This window comes from Rattus norvegicus, chromosome X (assembly GCF_021556685.1).
Source record: "Rattus norvegicus strain SHRSP/BbbUtx chromosome X, alternate assembly SHRSP_T2T, whole genome shotgun sequence".
NCBI lineage: Eukaryota > Metazoa > Chordata > Mammalia > Rodentia > Muridae > Rattus > Rattus norvegicus.
The window spans coordinates 81,828,474-81,853,170 of NC_141554.1; the positions used below are offsets into that span (position 1 = coordinate 81,828,474).

Sequence of the window (24,697 nt, forward strand, 5' to 3'; positions counted from 1 at the left end):
CAACCAATGGCAGTACACTGATGTAATCCAAGCACTTAAAGGGTAGGGTAGTACAGGTGCTAGCGAGATGGCTCAGCGATTAAGAGCATGGACTGCTCTTCCAGAGGTCCTGAGTTCAATTCCCAGCAACCATACGGTGGCTCACAACCATCTGTAATGGGATCTAATGCCCTCTTCTGGTGTGTCTGAGGACAGCTACAGTGTATTCAAACACATAAAATAAATAAATCTTAAAAAAAATAAGAGGTAGTGCAGAAATATCAGAAGTTAAAAGTCATCATTGCCTATACTGAGAGTCTGATGTCTACTTGGACTACATGAGAAAGCATTTCCTCCTCCAACAACAGAGCATGTGCATATACAAATTTATATTTTCCAAGAAGTTGGACTATGAAATTCATATAGCTAAAGTATACAGCAGAGACAGATACATATAGAGCAGTCATTTTAGTAATTATAAATTAAAATTATAATGTTAATTACATTTGGTTAGTAATAGAACATGGAACTTCTGCTATGTCAGTTTACATTTTAAATCCATTTTGATTGAAAAAGTTTAGATGCAGACATCAGAATCTGAAAAATGCTATCAACCACGATAAATAGCCATGCTGAAAGGTCTAACTCTAAGTAAGCCCTTGGGTCAGTCTCTGAATAACTGACTTAAACGTAAGATGACAAGCTGTTCCTTTGTCCTAGGCTACTGGATTATCAAAAGAGCAAAGCAAGGTTTAATATGAAAATATGAACTTTATAGACACAGTTTTCTTACCATATTAAAGTAATTTCGTATTTTGGTCCCTCGGTCAAGGTCCCAAATAAAAATGTTCCCATCATGACCTGCTGAAAGTATGATCCTTTGATCAAATGGATGTGCTTCTAGGACAAATACTTCATCATCATGCCCCTGTGATGAAAATCAATATTAGAAATAAAGATGCAACTCCAGATGTCTAAATTATTTGTCCAAAGGTCCTTTAGCACTAGAAGTCTGGTTGAGATGAGTTAATGCATAGCAACTGAATAGAATTCACTTGTGGGTACTTCATAAATAATTATTCTAGTTAGAGGTCCTTAAATGCACAAGTGCTGATTTTATAAACCTGATGTCATAGATAGAAGACATAGAAAGATGATTAATGCTCACTAACCACTGAAATATAATTTGGAGATCTAAGACTTCACTAATTTTTTAAAAGCCACAGAAAATAGAACAGGCAGCATATGATGGCATATGTACTTTCGGCAGTCAAGGCCACTAATTTTTTAAAAGCCACAGAAAATACAACAAACGGAGTATGACAGTTTATGTACTTCTGGCAGTAAAGACATTGATGCAGGACAATCAGAGGCTATCCTTGACTATATAGTAAGTTTGAACCCAGCTGGGAATATGCAAGATAGAGTCTCAAAGTAGAGTAGAAGTTGCAGGACAGAGAAAGGAAAAAAGACCTTTCATTATAAATATCTATCTAATCTTACTACCATGATAAAAGACCTGATTGGTTTCCATCCAATGTTCTCTATCATTTGTATCTGTGTCTCAGAACACAAGAGGCTGAGGTAGAAAGATGATAGGTCCAAAAGTATATAGTAAAACCTTACCTCAAAAGGTTACCTTAAGACTACCCTAAAATATACAGTGCTAAGATGAATTACAAAAAATACCATCAATAACTTGAAGAGAACAAAAATTCTCACCCATGACTACTGAAAATGTTCTTTCTATGCTGTAACTACAACCTTTGTTTAAGAATCATGTGAATGGCCACTATTTCTTAGTTTCCTAAAAGTATATTTAATAAAGCATATATTGAAATTGATAATTCAAATGATAATGGCCTAGCTGTTTCACAGTATATTAGGGCAAAGTCCGACATCAGATCTGATTGCCACAAGGAGAAAATACTGGTTAATTTTCCATTGATTTCTAATACCTAATCCAAAACTGTTCACCCAGTAGAAGCCCAGGATCACTGAATAGAAGAGCTTTATGCCCCACAAAGACTATGACAGAAATTTTTACAATGGAAATATAAGTACAATATGAAATGAAAGGGTTGGATTTCAACCAATTGGTAGAGTTCTTCTGTAGCACCCTATGCTCTGCAGAAAACCATGTGATGGCACATGCTTACAATCCCAGCACTGGGAAACGGAGCCAGGAAGAACAGAAAATTAAAAGTCATTATTGGCTAATAATTTTCATTATTAAAAGTTTAAGGCTGGCCTGGGCTCCATGAAATTCATCTCAATTTTCAAAAAAAATGAATGAGTGAATGAATGAATGAAATAAAGACAGAAAAAGAAAATTAAGTAGCTGTCTGCTACAAACACTAATTTTGCCCGTAAAATTTAGTAAAAATATATGAGTCAGTCATAACCGTGTCACTAAGCAAGACTAAAGTAACTACGAAGATGAAATTTTACATGGATCTATTAAATGACGAACTATAACTCTTAAAGCTATAAATTTAATAATATGGATGCAGCATGTCTAACTCAGTAGATATAGCTATCTGTGGCTATTAAACATTTGAAATATGGATAGTACAAATTGAGATCTTCTGTATTAAGACTTCGCTTGAAAAGTGAATGTAAAATGTTTCATTAGTAAATCCATTTTGAAATGATGTATTTTGGATATACTAAATATGTTAGTGAAATTAGATTGTTAATTGTGGCTGCTAAAAAAACCTAGTATTGTATTTTATATCTATAATATAGCTTATTTGTTTGGAATATTGATCCAAACCAACATTAACAATTAAAGAATCAAAGAAAAATATGTTTTCTGATTTTAAAGAATCAAAGAAAAATATGTTATTCTGTTTGCTTGGTTTTGTTTATTGACTAGTTGACTGGTGTTTGTACATGATTTTCCTGTGTAGGCCAGGTTAGCCTGGTATTCAAATATATAGCTCAGGCTAGATTCCAACTTGTGGCACTCCTCTACTTCAGCATCCTATGTGCTGTTATTACAGACAGAGGTGAAGATTACCAGTTAGGTGGATAAAAATGAAAACAAGGTAAAGTAGTGAGAAAGTAAGTTAAGTCTCTAGTCTAAACCCTGCCACTTGATATTATATTGAAAACATTCGACAAAAATTAGGACTTGTGCAGTAAAATGCTTATATATTGATAACTGAAGCAGAGAGGAGGAAAGAGAGGTCAACCCATAACACGAATAACTGAACAACAACTCCACCTGCATGTATTCTGCTATTAATCCTACAGATGGAACATTGTTCTACTATAAGAAATATACAGAAAATCCAAAAAAATAAATACATTATCATTTCAGTTACTTGTTCCTGTTTCCTCTATTTCTTACATAAACTGATCAGTGAAAATATAAAATGTAGGATATATATGCAAAAAATAAAAATGCCCTAATCCTCAGTAAAAACAAATTACTGTATACTTGAAGAAATACTAACATTAAGAAATGCATAAATATAACTTTTAAAAAAATTAGTCATGCAAGGGGGTTGGGGATTTAGATCAGTGGTAGAGCGCTTGCCTAGCACGCACAAGGCCCTGGGTTCAGTCCCCAGCTCCGAAAAAAAAAAATTAGTCATGCTTTCAGTGGTATATCATGTATTAGTCTTATCAGGTAAATGTAACAATGGACCCCCAAACTATTTTCCAAAGGCTAATATGTCATAGAAAGGAAAGCAAAACTTATTTGTCTTTCTCCTAGAATAATTAATTTTTTGAGACAGTCTCACTATATGGCCCAGACTTGTCTCTAACTCCTAGATCAAGTAACCTTCATACCTCACCATAAGCGTCAGACATATGATACACCACTGCACTAGGCTTAAATCCTTTCTTTTCCATTGAAAAGGTAGAATACTTACAGATAAAGTATGAAGAAGCTGCCCTGTGACAGAATTCCAAACTTTCAAAAGGAAATTGTTCACTGCAGTAATAACGGTGGTGTCATACCGATCCCAAGCCACCATAGTCACCTTCAGTTTAGTGACTTTATCTTCCGTAGATGTCAAATTATTCCTGAAGCAATAATTTCGAAGAGTTAAACCTTATACATTTTAACAAAGGGAAACACAAAACAGCAAATATGACCAAATTTTTAGGAAGATGTAAATGATTAGATGTAAACAATTGAGATGGAAAGCTTTTTGTCAATTGGACATAACCTAGAGTCATGTGGGAAGAAGGAATCTCAGTAGGGAAAATGCCTCCATTAGCTTAGTCATTAGGGAAGACTGTAGGGCATTTTCTTGTGTAACCATTGATAGGGTTGGAGGGCCCATCCTACTATCAGCAGAACCACCTCTGGGCAGGCGGTTCTGGGTAAGAAAGTGGCTTGAGCAAACAATAGAGAACAAGCCTAAGAGAGCAGTGTTCCCTATGGCTTCTGCTTCAGTTCCTGCCTCCAGGTTCTTGCCTTGAGTACTTTAGAGATGGATTATAACCTAGGAGCTATAAGATGAAAGATGCCCTTTCCTCTTCAACCTGTTTTTCGCTATGATGCTTAATCACAGCAATAAAAAACCAAACTAGTATAATAGTTACTTGAAAGTACACAAAAAGAGTGCGATTAGAAATAACTATCTTAAAAAGTAAATTGACAGTATGATCATGTTGGCTGTCAGACAACACAAAACATGGAGAGTGGTAATAAGTATTACTTTAAAAAAAACTAATAGTCTTTGTCAATAAGAATCAGAATATTGACATAAATGAGTATGACATTAATTATATCTGTCTATGCCTATAAAGTCAGTTTATTTAATAAGGTAGTCCATTTAAAGGTCAAACACAGAGAAGCTGAATTATCTCAAAGACACTGATATATCATCTCGTCAGCAGTAAGCTGCTGAAAGCAGATAGCAATTAACCGCGTGTATAATTCTGAATATAAATGCAAACAATATGAAATGTGAAGGAGTCCTTTGTAATTAGAGTAGAAGGTAAATTTATTAGAGTATTTAATAAGAACAACTTTTAAAACAGAAGTGCAGATAGATGGAAAAAATAATAAATGAAAAACTAAGCCAGAAAATAACTCCATGGAAGTCATTAAAACTCATACATCCAAGCATCAGAATAGCCCAGCATCTGAAACAAATCAGTAATGTTCTAGTCAGTCATCAGCAAAGCAACAGCTGCCGCAAGACTGAAGAGGCAAATTCCACTCCTAGAAATTCCAAACTCTTTACTAACAAAAAAGTATATTCATTATGAAATATGATACAATGCAAAAGATGATATGCTATGGGCATTCCCCTGAGATACCTACGCCCCATGCTTACCCACTCATTTTAGTAGCCATATCTAGCACTATGCTCTTCCACTCTTGTTGTTGGTATTGCCATATTCTTGCTGTTCCGTCTCTACTTCCACTAACAAACCTTAAGCTGGAAGGTAAAATAGCCTTGTTATTTTTTTTCCCAAAATACATCACATTTTCTTGATTATAAAATAAATATAGCCTTCAGACACTACTGGGATATGTAAAACAGTACAGTTTCTAGGACAGTTCGGCAGTTCCTAAAATGCTAAACTAAGTTACCTTTTGACACAGCAATCGCATTCTTCAGGTACATATCCCCCAAAAGAAATGAAAACGTTAGTATGTATAAAATGTGTACGTGAAGATACATGGAACACGTAATAATCCCCAAAGCAGAGACAAGTGAAAAGTTTGCCAATGGATAAAAAAAACATGGCATTCCTCCAACAGAATTTTTCAGTAATGAAAAATGATATGTTTGTAATATGGGTGAATGCTGAATATGCAAGTAAGTCTAATGACAGAGATGAACAGTTACCCAGTGCTGGGGAAAGAGTGACGATAGGTTTAAGGATTCATAACTAGAGGGAATGAGCATTCTATAAGGTGGAAGAACATGTTTGTTCTAAGAATAACTACACTGAAGGTTGCACAACCCTATAAATATACCAGCATTTTTATTAGGAGCTACCCTTAATAATACGTGTTATTGTAAATCACAAGCTTGATATTGTATTTTTCTAATCTTTCAGACATGTATTGAAACCAGGCATGCTTGCAAGCTTATGATTCAAGTAATCAAGAAGATGAGCTAGGAAGATCACAAGTTCAAGGCCAGCATGAACTATATACTAAGAGACTTGACAAAAAATTCTAAAAGCCATCGAAACATATATAATGACCCATTTTCTACTTAGAAAACAGAGTCCCACCATATACAATGCTGTCCATAACAGTGTTTTATAGCTCTATATTTATGAGTATAAAACTATATCAATTTGAGAAAGTATTCAACTATATAGATATATCAAAATGTAATTAATGAAATGCATAATGATCAATAATTGCAGTTACCTTTCAGCTTTAAACCGAATGCTATAAAGAGCACCTCTGTCTTTCTACATTATTATATATTGTACTGATTTAGAACAGGTACATTTTAAAAAGGTTTTGCTATGCATTGTCAAATTGTTACCTATGTTTTAGAAAAAAAGAATCTTATGAATAGTTGCAGGAAAGGGTCAATTTACAATACTCAATATGTTGAGTATTATAATTTTAATTATCTTTTAATTTAAAAATGTTAGTTGTTTTAATTTATATTATATTAATAAAATTGGCTGCTCTGATTAGGGAGTGTTTGTTTCTATACTAATAAAAGAAATAAACACAAAGAATTTCAAGTATGAACAAATTTTCACCTATGATCTTTCCTTAGAAAAACAAAATTTCAGTATTTTGATTTTTCACATATACGCATCCATTCATATTTAATATGTTTTGTACATTTTAAAATTCATATAAGATTTGGATATATTGGCTACACTTAACTTTGAAGGCTCACTAACAACATTTTTGAAATATACATTTACAAATAGATAAAAAATTATAATTTCAGGCTCTTTCAGTAGAAAAGGATAGTAGTATGGGTGCTGCACCAGTAAGAACACATACTGCTCTTGCAGCAGATTGGAGCTCTGTTCCCAGCACCCATGTCAGGTAGTCCATAAAGGCTCATAACTCCAACTGCAAGAGTTGTGACCTGTTCTGTAAGCAACTGCACACAGGTTCATAAACCCTTACATTGAAACACACACACACACACACACACACACACACACACACACACACACACACACACACACAGAGAGAGAGAGAGAGAGGGGGGGGACAGAAACAGAGAGACAGAGAGACAGAGACAGACAGACAGAGAGACAAAGAGAGAGACAGAGAAACAGAGAGACAGAGACAGAGACAGAGAGAGAACTAAAATTAAAACTAAGTGCTAGAGAGATAGCTCCACAGTTAAGAGCATGGGCTACTCTTGCAGATTGTCAGAAGGTTCACAAAACTCCTGTTCACTCTAGCTTTAAAGGATCTGATGTTGCTGATCTCCTTAGACACCCTACAGTTACGAGGACACATATCCATATCACATGAGGACACATATGAGGCACACACACACTTAAATGCATCCCATATGTAGCTACCAAACCCAGTCACTATTGCTGATGCCAAGAACTGCTTGAGGAGCCTGATATGGATGTCTCCTGAGAGGCTCTGCCAGAACCCTACTGATACAGATGAGGATGCTTGCAGCTAACCATTGGACTGAGCACGGGGACCCCAATGGAGGAGTTAGGGGAAGAACTGAAAGAGCTGAAAGGGTTTGCAACCCCATAGGAAGAACAACAATATCAACCAACAAGACTCCTCAGAGCTCCCAGGCACTAAATCACCACTACCAACAAAAAAAAATTCTATATACTTTTGCCATTGCTGTGATAAAACACCCTAACAAAAGCACCTGAGAAGCTCTCTTTAAAATATAAATAAGAAATATTGAAAGATAATAAATACAAAGCCTGAGGAAATCCATAGCCAAAAGAGTGCTGTGTAGAAGATATTAAAATAAGTTCTTCAGGAAGTATAAGCATGGGAAGTCATAAATCTAGATAACAAAGGAAAAGTAAAACCATCAATTAAGTAATAAATGTAATAAGACTGAATAGTAGTAAATGTTTATTTGCTTGCTTGCTTGTTTCTTGGAACAATAAAACTAGCATTTTGCTAAGTGAAATCAGCGTGCAAATCAAGAAAGTCATCAATTATACTGTCATTGAAACAGAAGGGAATATGGGACTATATGATCTGGTACTACACAAAGAAATAGGTAGGACTACTATTATAATAGAGATTCTGTTACTTGAAAAAATTCACTGTGATCCCTAAGCTAAATAATAGTTTTGATAAAGATGTGCACAGGCTTTGAATGACACTTGCATGTTTGTAATTCTAGCAACTGGGGAAATTGAGACATGGGCACCAAGAGTCTATGGTCATCCTAACCCATATAATGATATGCAATCTCAAAATAAAAACAATCTATATTTAAAAAGTAAAAACAAAAGAAATGCACACAATTAAAAATAAAAATAAATCTTAAAAAGAAACTGGAGAAGTGGCTCAGCATTTAAGTACTTGCTGCTTTTCCAGGGGACCTGGGATTGACTCTCAGGACCCATGCCAGCTCTGCAGGATCCAGACCCTTCTTCTGGTCTATGCTGGCATCTACATACATGTGGCTAAAACATACAGACACACACACACACACACTCACTCACACACACACTCTCACACACATATACACATACAAACTTAAAAGTCATTTAAGAATGGTCATATGGTTAACTTATACTTCTATTTTAATACTTTGTCATCCTTAATGCAGATTATTTGCTCTTATATTTATATTTCAAGAAGATGGTCAAAAGTTCATCTTTGTAATTACTCACTGTTCAAAAGTACCTTGAAATAAAAGTTACCCACAGAATATAGGCATACAGATACAAATATATGCTAATGTTATGTATTTTATAACAAGTTTTTGACCAACATGTACTGTGACCTTTGGGGAGCCGATATTTTAGAGCGCTCACAGTTACCTGTATTTAAGGTCTGACTTCCCAGAGATAGGGAATGGATCCTATGGGTAGTAGAGACTGGCGATTCATGTGTACAGGGAATGTCAACATAAATATGAATTCTGGACATCTCAGGACAAGCTCCAAGTAGGATATGAACTTTAAAACCCATATGAGACATAGATACAATAGAATCAGGAGAGATAGAAAGGGAGGCAGAGACAGAAAAGAAAAAGAGAGAAGACGAGACAGGAGCTAAAACATGCAGGAGGGAGAAGAAAAGAAGGTAAAAGGTGGGGAATGACAGTGCTGAACAGGAATAATGTGAGGAAAGTATAATCAAAGTAGTGGATGAGATAAAATGAAAATATGGAAGAGAAATCCATAAAGCACAGATTCCTGTGAGAAAAGAATGTAGTTGTCTAAGTCAAGTTGCACAGAGTCTGGAAATGCCAGTTTGAGATTTAAAATGCAGCCCAGAGCACCAGACGAAAAGTGGTAAGAACATTTCTGAATAGAATAAATGTTTGCTTGTCAGAGCCATACTAATCAAATAATACAATTCTCGTTTAAGCCAGGTTGTCAAAGAAAACAGAAAAGGCGAAGTATACAGCAACAAAGGAACTCATGGAGCTGAAGAGCAGACAGGCTATGGTCACTACTGTGTTAGCCATTTTAAAGAGATACAGATAGTAAGGAAGACAGACACGGACTCTGAACCTGTGTCTAAACAAAGTGGCTCATTTCTGCCTCATACATTGTCTGTGAAGTGAGAAAGAACTCTGAGCTACTTTGTTTAAGGTTATCTCCCAGTGATAGCGCACACCATCAGCACAGCCAGCTTTGGCTGCCAAGGACAGCACAAAACAATCTCTGTCTCCACAAGTGCATCTCTTAGGTTTTATCTTTAAAAGTAGCCAAGCAATTCAAGCAACCAAGATCATCTTAAAACAAAACAAAGAACTTTTGGCAGTTAGAGGAATTAGGGTACAATGAGAGATATCCAGAACTACCGGAGGTGGGTCAAGGTACGAATACCATTTCTAGGTCTGACTTCAGTGAGTGTAAATTGAGCTGAAGGAGCTTAACTGTGGGAAAGGTGATGTGAATAGATGCTTAGCCTACAAAAGGATTTCTAAGTGAGTTGCTTGAAATGTCGATGTCTGGATAGCAACTATATTAGTTTGGGGGGATAATAAAAAAAATGTCAAATATTTCTTTATACAAGTATGTACTCCATAATTACCTGTCTCCATTGTTACAGAACTGAACAGCAACAACTTTGTCCTAAAACATAGAACAACAGACTTTTGATTAAATGAACTTATGTAAAAAAAATAGTGTCCTTCTCCTAAATTTACAGGCAAAAAAAGATTTACAGGGTAGATTTTATTTTAATATGATTTTCATTTTAAAAACTCATTTTGCTTAATAAGATAAATCGCTGAAGCCTCAACCAATGTACAAAGTAAGTCTTTGGTATTCTGAAACAAATTAAATATAAACAAATCTGCTTATAAATCCTATCAAGGGATGCATAGTTCTGGAAAGGTACTAAGGTATTACATCTTCCGTGAGATAACACCACAATAGAAGGACCTACCTTAAACAACTGAGTTCATTGAAAGTTCCCAATTGTTTACATAACTTTAGAGAATGTTTTATTTACTTGTTTTCCACATGTTCTTTTTAATATTATAAAGGATTCATCTAACATTCTGATGTTCTACAGTTTTTATGTCTTGATTTACGTTTTTGTATACAAAGATGATATTGAAACCGAAGCTAAAATTTATATAGCTCTTCTTGCTTTCTTTGTTAAGGAATCTAAAACGCACCCTCATACACTGCACTCATTTTCACAGTACCCACTTAGCAATCTGCCCTCAAACTTAACTTTTAATAAAAAAACCCAGCAAAACCTTCATAATGATTTTAATTTTTAAACATCATTCACATATTCATATAATTCTTACTTAAATAGGTTTGCGACTTCAATATGGTATTTACTGATAAACTCTGAATTCTTAGTAACACAAGCAATAACTAATTTTAGATGTCCTGGAGAAGTAATTTAACTGTAACAACTAACACAAGTGGTAGACCATTCATTTGAACAGGGGATTTTTACTTGATAATATTTTTGTGCTTACCTGGGACTTTGCGAACAAAACTACAAATCGTATGTTCTTCATCCCCCTACCCCTTAATTCTTTTCTGTTCATGTATTTGCTCTTCTCTCAGTGCTTTAGGAACTAGATTGTGCTTGTATACACAGTGCAAAGGGGTTGCCTTGTCATGCTTAGCTTCAATGGATTATATTTAGTGGTCTCAGAATGAGGTCTCTGAGTATTTCTAAGTGTTTCTCTTGTACAATTTAAATAAGCTTCCAGTATTTACTATCTAGAATATGAAGCATCAAGATGAGAGCAAGCTGAATTTGATATGTCTGAAACTGGACAGTTCTCAAAGGAAAAATGCAAATGGTAATAAATATTTGAAAAGGCTTTCCACATTCCTATCCATCAGGGGAATGCAAATTGAAACGACATACATTAAGATTCTATCTCACCTCAGAATAGTCAGAATGGCTATGACAGAGAAAACAAACAAAATGTGATGGCCAGAATATGAAGAAAGAGCATCCCTACTCTACACTGCCGATGGCAATATAAAGTGTTAGAGGCACCATGAAAACCAGTATAGATGTTTCTTGAAAATCCAAAAATAGATTTACCATATGATCCATGTATATGACTCGTGGAGTCACACAAATGACTCTAAATCAACCTAACACAGATATCCTTGCACATTCACGTTTGTTGTTGCATTACTCCCAATAACTGGTAAGTGGGACAATTCTACATGCCCATTAGCAGATGAATGGATAAACAAAATATGGTACATGAGTACATCGGATTATATTTTGTCAATGCATAAAGCGGAATGAAATCATGACATTTGCAGGAAACTGGATGGAACTGGAGATCACTAATTTTCTAAATAAGCCAAGCATAGAATGCCAAATATATTTTCTCTCATACATGAAATCTATACATATATATATATGCTTGTATATATAATATATATACATATATGTTTAGGTATGTATATGTATGATATGAAAGTAGAAAGACTATGAGAGAGGAGAAGGAGATTTAAGTATATGAGAGGAATAAGACAAGGTAATGGAATATATGTAAAACTAAATCAAAGGAGAGAAAGGGGATAAGCCGAAAAAGGAAAGAAGGGGGAGGAATGGGTTTTTAATAAGAACAAAGTATAATATTTATGTATGAAAATGACATTGAATCAATTAGTATGCTAAATTAAACACTAATAATAAAAATAAGTGACTACTGCTATTGCTAAGGAAGATTAGATTCCTGAACCTTCGATGATATGGTGAAAACCAAAGATCGAAAAGCTCAATTCATGAAAGCATTTCTTAAACTGCCTTTTAGGTATACAAAACCTTTTATGTACAGGCAAATAGGGCTCATCTTATATACTACAACCATAATCATTCCAGATTTTCACATTTCCCTCCATTACTAAGGAATTATCTTGAATTAAAGTTTTAATATTCATCTATATTGAAGAATGGTTCAGCCCAGAAAAGACAAGCAAGGGAGATTTAAAATTATGAGGCAATAAATACAAATGTCTTATTTTGCTCTTACCGTATGCGATTCTAATTCAGCAATTTTCTCAGGTATCTCAGAACCCAAATAGTATATTCTAATAACATGATCAGTGCTCCCTGTTGTAATGAACATACCACCTGGAAGATTAAAACAAAATAAAACCTGTAAACCAAGGCACTTCTTTAATAGTATTTCATTTTTTACTTTAGATTAGTAACAAGCTGTACACAAAAACACAGTTGTCTTACTACAAATAATAAGGTCATGTTAATATTTCAAAGAAAAAGAAATAAAATGCATGACAAACAATAGAGTTGTGCCAAGTAACAAAACTATAATTCTAGCTGCGGGGGGAGGTTAAGGCAGAAAGATTTTAAATTTAAAGCTGTCCAGGGCTTCAAAGTGACTTCAAGGTCAACCTGGGCAACTGAGATCTTATGTCAAAATAATAAAGTAAGGGCCAGTGAAACAGCTCAGTGCATAAAGGTGCTTGCTGACAAGTCCTGTGATCTGAGTTCTATCCTCAAAAGCCACATGGTGGAGGGAGAAAACTGACTCCTGAGTACTGTACTCTGACCTACCCAAATGTGCCAGGGCAAACACAGGCACATGTATACATATATAATAAATACATAGTAAAACTGAAAGCCCTCCCGGTTTAGAAAGTTAAAAACTAACAAATAAACAGTGAAAATGAAGTTAGAAGATTGTGAAGATAGTTCAGTGACTGAATGTTTGCCTAGCAGTTCAAGGGTCTCAGTGTCATAAGAGACAAAGACAGAGAAGTATTTAAAACAAATATACCCTTTACCTAACAAAATGTACCAATTATACACTAAACATTGGGTTAGTGATTAAAAACTATGCATGCCAAAGCTTTTAAGAATGTTATATTTTATATAAGATACTATGTCAAAACTCTAAGATTACTTATACTTACAATAATCTTACATCTTATATATGAAGCCACAACTATGTGTACTTTCTGTAAAGTATTAAATTGGGAAGAGTTGGGTACTATATATTTTAGTTAATGGGTATTTGGCATGGGAACTGTTTATTCTTTGCCAAAAAAACTAGCATTATAGAAAATGTATTAAATTAAAAATATTATTAGGTGCTAAATTAGTCAAACAGAATCGTATAACCCAACACATGGATTACATCTTTGGTAGGCTCACCATCTATCACACACACTTTTTCTTCATAAGAAACTTTCAATGGTCTTTTATAGGCGGATCATTGTAAGTACTAGAAGCATGCACTCTTGATACATACCAGAACTGAAAGATGAACAAGATATCTGAACTCCAGGTCTGGATCTCTCAGTAAATTTTACTGGGCGATCTCTAAAGAATAAAGTAAATGTTTTTAATTCTATCAGGCTCATCTAATGGGCAAAAATCTTAGCACACTGATGAGTACTGAGCTACTTAGCATCAATATTAGTTTTAAAAAGAAAAGAATCCAATAAGAGCTCTTATCATATTTTCAAACCTTACAAATATAATTCATGGCATCAAAATTTTGACAACAGTTTTGCAAACATATTGTCACGTTATTTAGCAATATTATTATAAAACATTCAAATACATTTTATCCCACACTTCCCTATGAATTTCATAGTCTTGACACTAGTTTTTATAAGAATATTTATCCTAAAATCGCTAAACATTAACATAGGTATGGATCTAAGCATGCACAGTGGGAATATTTACATGGACATTCTTCAATACTTGAACTAGTATAAAACCAAGGTAATGAAGATATATAAAGTTGATTTTTCACAAACTTTATAAAATTTAAACTTACCTAAACTTCATGGTTTTTACATGCCATTGCCAGAAACAAATTGTTCCATCAGCACCAGTAGAAGTGAGGTATCTAGTTGTGCCTTTAGTTGATGGACAAAACTTAAAAAGAAGAAGTTAAGTAAGATATGAACTTTTCTCATTCAAATGATTTTTTTGTACAAATACAGCACAAAAATCATTTAAGAATGTCAATATCAGTCCAGTGAGATGGTAATGTGTTTGCCAAAATGTCCAAGGTCCTGAGTTTAGTTCACTGAATCCAGATAATAGATGGAGAAAAACACCTAATGTAAGTTCCCCTGGCCTTCACACGTGTGCTGTATGTAGCACATGAATGCCTGAAGCCCACATACATGTACAAATCCCACATACACACAAAGGAAAAAATAATTTCAGTGTCAGAGTTTTGTTACTTAAATACCATAGCTACATGAATACTTAACAAAAAATATTAAATACCAAAGCCTTCAGAAAATATTGAGTGAGGGGCTGGAGAGGTGGAAGCTTGGCAGTCAAGAATGCTTGTTGCTTAGTTCTGATTCTCAGCACCCACACTGCGTGGTTCACAATGCCTTGAAACTCCAGCTCCAGGGGATCCAATGCCTTCTTTTGGCCTCCACAGGCCCTACCACATACAAATACCCATCCACATAATACTAAAAGGAAAGTCTTAAAAATGAAAGTAGTACTTGGATCTGAAATAAAATATTTCAGTGGTAACTACTGTTTTAAATAAGTTAACATAACACTTTTAGAATATTTTAATGGAGAATGAATACAGAAATCATTACTAAGTCATAACAAATGCAGAAAATATATGTTCATAAGGAAAAACTGTGGATTTTGTTTTTGAGATCAGGTTTTGCTATGTAACCCTAGCTGGTTCACAACTTGCTATGTTGACAGGCTGGTCTTGCACTTATTGCAATCCTACCTCTGCTTCCACAATTATATTATTTCTTCCCCTTCCTTCCTCTCCAACCCCTCCTGTACCACCCAGTCAAATTTGGAACCTCGTCTTTTATTACTATTGTTATATTTACATACAAATATGTATATAAATACAATCTGCTGAGTATGCTTAGTGCTGCTATAGTGAAATTTATTCTCCCCGCCTCAATAGCTAGTGATTGCGTGTAGCTCTTCATCTAGGGTGGAGGCCTTGTGAAGTTTTGGCCACCCACAATGGCATGGCATTTTGTCCATAGTAATAGTTATCCATTGGCAGTCTATATTATTTACTATAACTCATTCAGCAGAAATAATATAGATGTAATACTGTATAAAATTCAAAAAACAATAAATTAAAAAACACAGAAGATACAGACTGTTAGGCTAAATAAAATGATAAAGTCAGTTGGTCTTCTTGAGAAAATAAGATTTGCACAGAGTAAGTATAAAGTGAATGGGCTATTATGTTGAGTATCTAGGGACCACTTCAGAGAAAAAAAATAGGAGAAGAATCAGAAATTTCAGCCTAGCATAGGACATGGGAGGCTAAGATAGGAAGAAAAAGAGGAAGGGAAGAAGGGGGGAGGAGGAGAAGGAAAAAGAAGGAGAAGAAGAATGATAGGAATTTATCAGCACCTAAAACAGTAAAAAAGGAAAAGCAAGTAATAGCATATGCAGTCAAGGAAAGCTGAGAGGCTGAAAATGTCTGTAGTCGTGCAGATCACTATAAAGATATGCTGCCTCCAACCTATAGAATAGAAGCTAGTAAGGGCTGAATACCAGTGATATGACTTATCTTCTATTTCACAATCATCTGTATACTATATAGAATCTAGACTAGGACAAGGGAGCGTTCAGAACATGAAAATCAACGAGCATTTTAGTTGGAAAATCTAGCCTCAGATGTCAGTGGCTCTAAACAGCATAGTACTGATATAATTCATTAGAACGTTCAAGATTCTCAGTGTATTATTCAGAGTAGAACAAATATGGTATGGGGACAGACTAAACTAGTGAAATAAGAAAAATATAAACATTAGTTATGATCATGAAATCATCATATGTTTAGATGCTACTGTAGTTAGGATGTTCTGTGTCTCCACAAAAGCCCACATATTAAAGGTTTGATCTACAATGCAGGTTATTAAAGAAGATGAAACCTTTCTGAGTGTCATTGGTTGAAGTCTAGGGATTACTGACAGTATGCCTTCAAGGGACTGTATCCACCTCCAATGTGCTTATGTGACTTCCTGCAGGGTGACTTTAGCTTTTACACACACATGCCTCAGCCATGATTCATATCTTTTATGCTAACACACTTCTGCCTATATTATTTACAGCATGAAGTCATGTAGACAAGGAGTAGTGGTGGAGCTTGCATTATGGATTCCAACTCCATCTCTGTAATTGTGAGCTCCATAAACCCTCTTTACTTCCTAAGTAATGTCATTCAGGCATTTTATTTGTGACCAAAAAGTGACTTACACAGATGGGGAAAGCTTGGTTGGGATTAAATTTGAATAGCAAAATGAATTAAATTTTGAATATACGGAGTTTTAGACATCTGGTAGACATCACACAATGATGCTAAGTACACAGTTGAATAAGCAAATATATAGTTATAAGATGGGCCCAAGATGAGGGTATTTATCAGGTTAATCAACCTAGAGGTGAACTGCAAGCCCACAATGCAAAATAAGAACAAGAGTGAGAGTTTCAAAATCCAAGACTACAGAATAAGAAGAGGCCTCAAAACAATCTACACAATAACCTTAATGAATCAAAATTTTAATTACCAGTTTTAATTCAATACAGAATGAGCACGGTTTCTGCTAAATCCCTATAAATAAGTGATATGTTATAAACTAGCACATGACAAATATAAGCAATGATTTTTCTAAAAAGTATTGCCTTTTATCTACATGCAAAAGTTTAATAAGATTTTTTGTTTTTTTTTCTTGAAAGAAAACAGAACAGTAAAAGAAAACTTCAGCTTAGTTTTGTTAAGAGCAAAGGCTTTTAAGATAGCAATGCCTTTTCCTACCAGGATCTGATCAAAGTATTATATGGACAATCTATTTTACATCAAGCATCAAGTTGAAACAAAAAAAAATCACTGAAACTAAAACTGTAACGTTTTCATAATATTGAAACTACATATACACACATATTAAATCTGCCATATACTTTGAATTAAGTATTAACAGACTATGTCAATATTCATGTTAGAACCTCTTTATATCCTGATTAACAGGTATTAACTAGGGTGCAGGCAGACATCTGCAAGTTTAATCCCTTCGTCACGTATACACATTTAAGATAAATACGATATCTCATTCTAGATTTGAAGAACATTACTTATCATGTTTTTTATTTATTTTTATAGGCACAGGTTTATGTAAGACGGAAAGAAATTAAAAACATTTGTCTGCAGAAGAGAAAGAAAACTCTATGAGAGCATTCTTTCTGTTGCCATTCTTTGAGCTTTAGTCCATATAATTAATGTATACATTAATTATATTAATATATATTAAGATACATATATATGTGTGTATATATATCCGTGTAAAATATCATCTCTCCTTAATACAAATGATAACATTCTCAGCTTTATTAACATGTCAGAGATCTTATCTTTGTTCTCACCTGTATGGAAGTAATAGAAGCTGAATGTCCCTGAAGGACAGCAACTGGTGCACAGGTTCGAAGACACCATACTCTCACAACTTTATCACAGCTGCCTGCAGCGATGAGAGTATTTTCATAGTTAACAGCCATGTCGGAGATTTCAGCAGAGTGCCCTCGCAGGGTGGCAAGGAGGCGTCCATCATCTGTAGCCCAGATTTTCACCAAACAGTCATCTGAACCCTTCAGGGACACAGAAGACAGATTTAAAATGAAACAGAAAAGCACCATTTATACCAAGAAGGAAAAAAATGCAATATAATGTAGACTCGTTAGCAAATATACACATTGTGTAAATGACAGAGCTGACTCAGTATTGTCCAAACAGTGTCATTTGTGCAAAAGGCTTCAAATTTAATAATCCAAAAAACAATTTAAATATTTTATGCTCCTTCTTAAGTGACTAGCCATTAAGCATTTTCTCCGTTGCTCCTTTCTATGCCTAGCAAGCTTGACTTAGTTGTCTTGATAACTTTTTGTACAAATATTTCAAAATTTAATCTACAGTGCACATTGATCTCTCTGGAGACCTGAGGCCATTAATAACCCCAAGTGAAAAACTTTATGTTGCTCTTCCCTTTAAGAATTCCAAGTGAGCTTCAAATATAGAAGAACGAATTCTATTCTAATATGGTAAAATAATTATCTATTTATTAAAAGATGACATGCACCATTGTCAAGTCATCATAGCTAGGAACGTAAATCATTAGCTCAAAAGCCAATAACACAATCTAAGGAGTTATAATTTCTCTGACTCTAATGCACTTCCTTTGTTGTAGGATATAAATAGAAAATTTGCTATTTCTCTCACCTCTGTGTTAACAGCAATGAAGCAATCACATTCGTATTTTTAGACATATTAATATACTATAGAGTTTAGACAAAAGCAAAGAACATGACTTAGTAAGTCAAACTTAAAATTGGGAAATTTTTAAAATAACCAGTCCTAAAAATCAAAGAAATATATGTAAGTGTAATCTTCGGCAATGTACAGTTTAGTTCAACCATTCCATGCTGAAGGTGATGGAATCACGAAAGCCCAACGTGAAGCAAATATGAACAGAAAATGTCTTCTAATTAATGACTGTTGAACAGAATCAAACAGTGGATTTGTTTCACTTAAACTAACCATCTTGAGTTTATATAGATGTCTAAGGACATAATTTTCTGAATTTAATTTCCCAAAAGTGGCTACCATAGAACATCCTCCATTTATATAAATTGAGACATTATTTTCAATTTCAACCCAACTTTTCTATATCACTAAGTCCACATAGTATAAGTTACTTATAAAATGTAATATACTGGATGGCATGGAGTCTTGCTTCAGTTGTAAATGTATAATGTTACATATCATAAATTTTTAACTCACTGTAAAAATTCGCCTCCCGCTTCGATCAAAGGCTACACAGTAGACAGAAGATAAGTGTCCCAGAATTCTTTTATGCATCTTAATGTGCTGGTAAGCAGATGAGGGGAAAACATGGCTGAAGCGACTACATCCGGTTAATTGCCTGGCCGAGGTGATATTCACTGCAAATAAAATGAAATAGGAGAATACATCTTAAAATCAGAAAGTGAAGCTTACTGTACGCAATTTGTGTATGTATGACTATTAAAATAAGACAAAATGGTATAGCTGACATACCAATTCTCCATAATGAGACATCTAAATTTACTTATACATTTCATTACTTTCTAAATTCAAGAGTACGAACAATACTATTCTGTTAGGTCTTGGGAATTTGATACACTCTTTAGCTTCCTATAGTTTATGAAGCACATTCTCTTTTCCTCTTTCTATGATGCTATATAAGCAGCAAAAAGGAAGAAAGAAAAGAAAATCCCGTTGAGGTTTATCAGTTCTCATCTTTTGGATTCTACCTATAGAATTTTTTTCCACAAGTTTGTATGACTAAACTTTTGAGGCTTTATATACATCCTCTGTGATCATTTTAAATCCCGGCCCCTGCACATAAATGAATAAGTAAATAAGTTTAGGTTTAAAAAAAATCACCAGGAATGTAACATAACTTGAACAATTCAACAAATACCACGTAGATTCTGTTCACTTCTAAAATAGAGATCTTGGTTCTAATGTAAGAATTCTCAAACACCTATTTATCTCTCTCTCTCTCTCTCTCTCTCTGTGTGTGTGTGTGTGTGTGTGTGTGTGTGTGTGTGTGTGTGTAAGTCCTTCCAATCTTCTCTTACACACTAAAAACTGAGTAACCCACATGGTTATTTTAGGCATAACATAGAATCTCTGTATATTGAAATTTACCCCGAGGTGAAAGGACATTTTACTGCCCTGCGAACACTGTATGGAACAAACAGCAACACGTCTATGTTCAAGCACAGCGAAATGAAGGTAAGAGTTCAGTTCTAGCTAGATCAGTATAATTAGAAGCATGCCACAATAAAAATATGAAACCCTTATTGCCTCACCATATTAGGAAGTCTACCTTTCAGGAAAAGTTACATTGGCCACTTTAAACTGGTAAAATTACAGAAACATTAATGATGAATGTCATAGTCAGAAAACTTTGAAAGAAAATCCTTAGCGCATATTAGAGATGGGCACTTAAATATTGTTAAACAATGAGTAAACGAATAAAGGTTAAAATAATAAGACTGAGTAAGAACAAATTCTAGGTAAGGATTACTTTTGGTAGCCATTCCCTATCCCACCGAACAGAAATTTCTCCAACTCTAAGACCAGACAGAGTAGGCACACTGCTTTCCCAAGCAAACATTTCCTAATGCTTTGAGTTTTTGAATCAGCCCTATTTTGTGGTTTTCATGTTTTGAGTTTTGGTTTGTTTGCTTTTATTTCTTTTCATTTTTTTGCAGCTTCACAGAGGAAAAGTTATGTTGTTTAAGTGTATAGTTTTCAACTGAGGAAATACTGACACTTTGGGCTGGATATTTCTATGTTACAGGTGTGAGTCTGTTCATTGTAGGGTGTTAGCAGCAACCGTAGTCTCTACCCACTAGACACTAATAGCATTACCAGCACTGAGTATGACAAGCAAAAATAGCTCCCCACACTGCTAAATATGGCTTGGGGGTCAGAGAAACACCTCTATCGAAAAATCACTGCTTGCAGGACAAAAAAACAAGTAATAAAAAATTAGCAGCAGAAGAAATTCAAACAAAACAAACAAAATAACTTTGAGGACCAGGTGGAGATAGGAAAAAATGCCAATCAATGAACCGAGATATCTTTCCATTTATTTATATAGTCTTTGGTTTGTACCATCAGTTTATAACATCATGTTTCAGACTTTAATTAAAGAGAACTTTCATTTTCTTAGTTTATTGCTATATATACTATTGTTTGGTATTGTAAATAGGATTGTTTTCATAATTTTTCTTTCAACTAGTCCATCATTAGGGTATAGAAACACCAGAGGTTGTCATGCATTGCTTTTGTAACCTGAAAACGTGACCGAAATTGTATTAACAGTTTCAAATGTTTTTTGATGCAGTTTTTTTTGGGGGGGAGGTGGAGTTAACAACTATGTCATCTTTTCTTCATAATAGATGTATTATTTTTTACTTTTCCACTTTTTCAATTAATTTAACAAGAATATCTGACATTTTGGCAGACGGAAGTAGATAAAGAAGGCATCCTTGTTTTGTTCCTAATCCTAAATGAAAAACCACAGTTTTCACTGATGAATATATTAGTTATAGGTTTGAAATATATAGCTTCTGCTGCACTGGTATATATGTATATTTTATATTCATTAATGCTTTTATCACCAATAAAGGGAAAATATTGAATGTTTTCCTGTATCGTTAGAGAAGAGTATGTACTATATTTCCCCTTCATTTTATCAATTGCTGTATCATGATCATTCATTTGCCTGAGTTGATAAACATCATGGAAACAAACTACACTTCGTTATGTTTTATAACATTTCAGTGTGCTGTGGAGTGAGTACTGCTAACATTTGTTTGATTTTTGCTATATATGTCCAGGAAGGATGCTGACAGTGTCTCATTTTATTATCAAGGTACTGGTGTACTCTTAAGGTAGCGGGAAGCATTCTCTCCTTCAATTTTTCGCAAGTATGAAAAGTAATTGAATTAGTTCCTCCTTAACAGTTTGCTGGAATTCAGCAATGAAGCTATTAGGAGACTTTTAGTTATTAATGATATTTCTTTTTACGATTCTGTTCAGATTTTTCTCCTCCATTCTGATTTTTTTAGTAGGTTATACTTTTTGAGAAATCTTTGTTGCTTCTGGGCTATCTAAGCTTTTATATAGTTATTCAATGTAGTGTAGACTATCACATTTGTTGATGTATAGTTGTATCTTATGAATTTTGCATTTCCATGTCATGAGTTGTAATTTCTCTCATCTCTGTTTTGAATGATTCCTCTTTTTAAATTATGTTGACTAAGGCTTTGGCAATGCCTTTTTAAGGATTAACTTTTTAAACCGCCAAAAGCTCTACCTGTTAACAGTCTATCATGGATGGAAAGGGACTCATGAGATCCCATCCCTCCTTGAGGAGCTATTAGCAGTTAAAGGTTACAAAGGGAAAGGGGGTTATTTTCTTCAATGGTCTAGGCATGGTACATTTTTCATGTTCCTGTAAATAATCCCTCCCCTATGCTCATGGCAACACTAATTAAACTCAGCATGTCACAAACAAAACAAAGCAAAACTACAAACACTATACAAAACATGAAAACAGCATTTGTTGGGAAGTTAGAACTGACAAACATACATTATTTCATAAAATAAACATGGACGAAACCATCAAAGAAGAGAAAACTTATAGGCACGAGCAACCAACCACTATTAAGTTGATCTTTTATGCTGTTTGTGTAGTGATTTTTTATTTATTTCTGTTCTTTATTATTTCCTCAATTCTAAAAAAAATTGAGTTGTTTTATTGTTATATTTTTCATTTCCCTGAAGTCTAATAGGTTGTGTAATAGGTGTTTATAGGTATTGCCATGATCTTCTCTCCAAACTACATTAGCAGTATAAGGTGAGTATGGTATGATTATTCCACTTACAGATGGACTAATTCTATACACAAGTGCTTGGATTATTTACATATGAATTATGAGATCCCCTGGGGAAGAAGGAGACTTAGGTCTAATGACAAAATTAAGTTGTTTTGAATACACCATACACAAATGTGCTGAAAATTTTATATACTATTTTTAGTGTGGATCCCTTTTTTCTCTTCCTAGAATTTTTCATTTAAAGTCTATTTTGTCTAACATGTAGCTACCCCTATTCTGTTTAGGTTTCTCTTTTCATGGAATACATTTTTTTGACTGTAAGTCTCATTAGATGTACAGTGAATCTGTAAGCAGTACGCAGTTGAATCTTTTTTATGTAGTCACCTACTTGATAATAAAAATGATCATAAAATTCGAGTCAAGGGCTGGAGAGATGGCTCAGCGGTTAAGAGCACTGACTGCTCTTCCAGAGGTCATGAGTTCAATTCCCAGCAACCACATGGTGGCCCACAAACATCTGTAACAAGATCTGATGCCCTCTTCTGGTGTGTGTGAAGACAGTGACAGTGTACTCATCATATATAAAATGAATAAATAAAATCTTTAAAAAAAATTCGAGTCAAATCACTGTAAAAATTCCAATGACATTTTTCAGAGAAGTAGAAAATAATCCTTAATCTAAGTGGAAATATAAAATTCCCAAATACTCAAAGGACTTAAAACAGAAAGAACAAAGCATAAAGCCCTAGATTCCTTATAAAGCTACCGTGAATGGCATCGTTCTAGCACAGAAACAATACAATGACCAACATAAAAGAATAGCATTTCCAGTAATAAAAATAGAAAATAAACTGACACTCCATAAATGTTCAAGGATCAAACAATGGAGAAAGTGCTGTTGAAAAAACTGGGTATGCAAAAGAATGATATATATATTAAATACAAAAATCAACTTATCATGAGTCAAAGAGTTATATATAAGCCCCTAAACTGTAAAGCCACTAGTTGTCTGTATACCACTCCAGAAACATATATAGCCAAAAGTTAAGAACAAATGAGATCTCATCCAAACAACAGCAAGAACAACAAAAACAACCCCACAGCCAACAACAGAATGAAGAGTTCACCCACAGATTAAGAGAAAGTATGTGCAAATCCCAGATCTGATGAAGCTAGTATCCAAATCACTTAAGGGTTATAAGCAATTCAAAGAACTTAACAATAAAACTCTTTAAATGGGTAATGAACCTGAAAAGACATTTCTCAAATGAGATGTAAAAAATATCAACAAGAAACAAATGTTCACATTGAAGGAATCAGAGAAAGGACTGGAAGAGCTTGAAGGGGCTTGAGACATTTGATACAGCAAATACATAGGCGAATGCCAGCAGCAAACCACTGAACTGAGAACGGGACCCCCGTTGAAGGAATCAGAGAAAGGACTGGAAGAGCTTGAAGGGGCTCGAGACCCCAAAAGTACAACAATGTCAAGCAACCAGAGCTTCCAGGGACTAAGCCACTACCTAAAGACTATACATGGACTGACCCTGGGCTCTAACCTCATAGGTAGCAATGAATATCCTAGTAAGAGCACCAGTGGAAGGGGAAGCCCTGGGTCCTGCCAAGACTGAACCCTCAGTGAACGTGATTGTTGGGGGGAGGGCGGTTAAGGGAGGGGGATGGGGAAGGGGAGGGGGAGGGGCT

The 24,697-nt window shown here is 34.6% G+C and overlaps 1 protein-coding gene across 3 annotated transcripts in view; it reads right to left on the reverse strand.

Moving 5' to 3' along the window:
• Positions 1 to 24,697, reverse strand: part of Brwd3 (bromodomain and WD repeat domain containing 3) — a 93,444-nt gene that overhangs the window by 44,641 nt on the left and 24,106 nt on the right. For all 3 annotated transcript variants that reach the window (XM_087599864.1, NM_001447003.1, XM_087599863.1), the window contains 9 exon segments: positions 19,377 to 19,537; positions 17,966 to 18,187; positions 14,367 to 14,467; positions 13,833 to 13,903; positions 12,591 to 12,691; positions 10,154 to 10,194; positions 5,283 to 5,387; positions 3,864 to 4,017; positions 773 to 907 (listed from right to left, as the gene is read on the reverse strand). In XM_087599864.1, the coding sequence (XP_087455990.1) occupies positions 773 to 907; positions 3,864 to 4,017; positions 5,283 to 5,387; positions 10,154 to 10,194; positions 12,591 to 12,691; positions 13,833 to 13,903; positions 14,367 to 14,467; positions 17,966 to 18,187; positions 19,377 to 19,537 (1,091 nt within the window).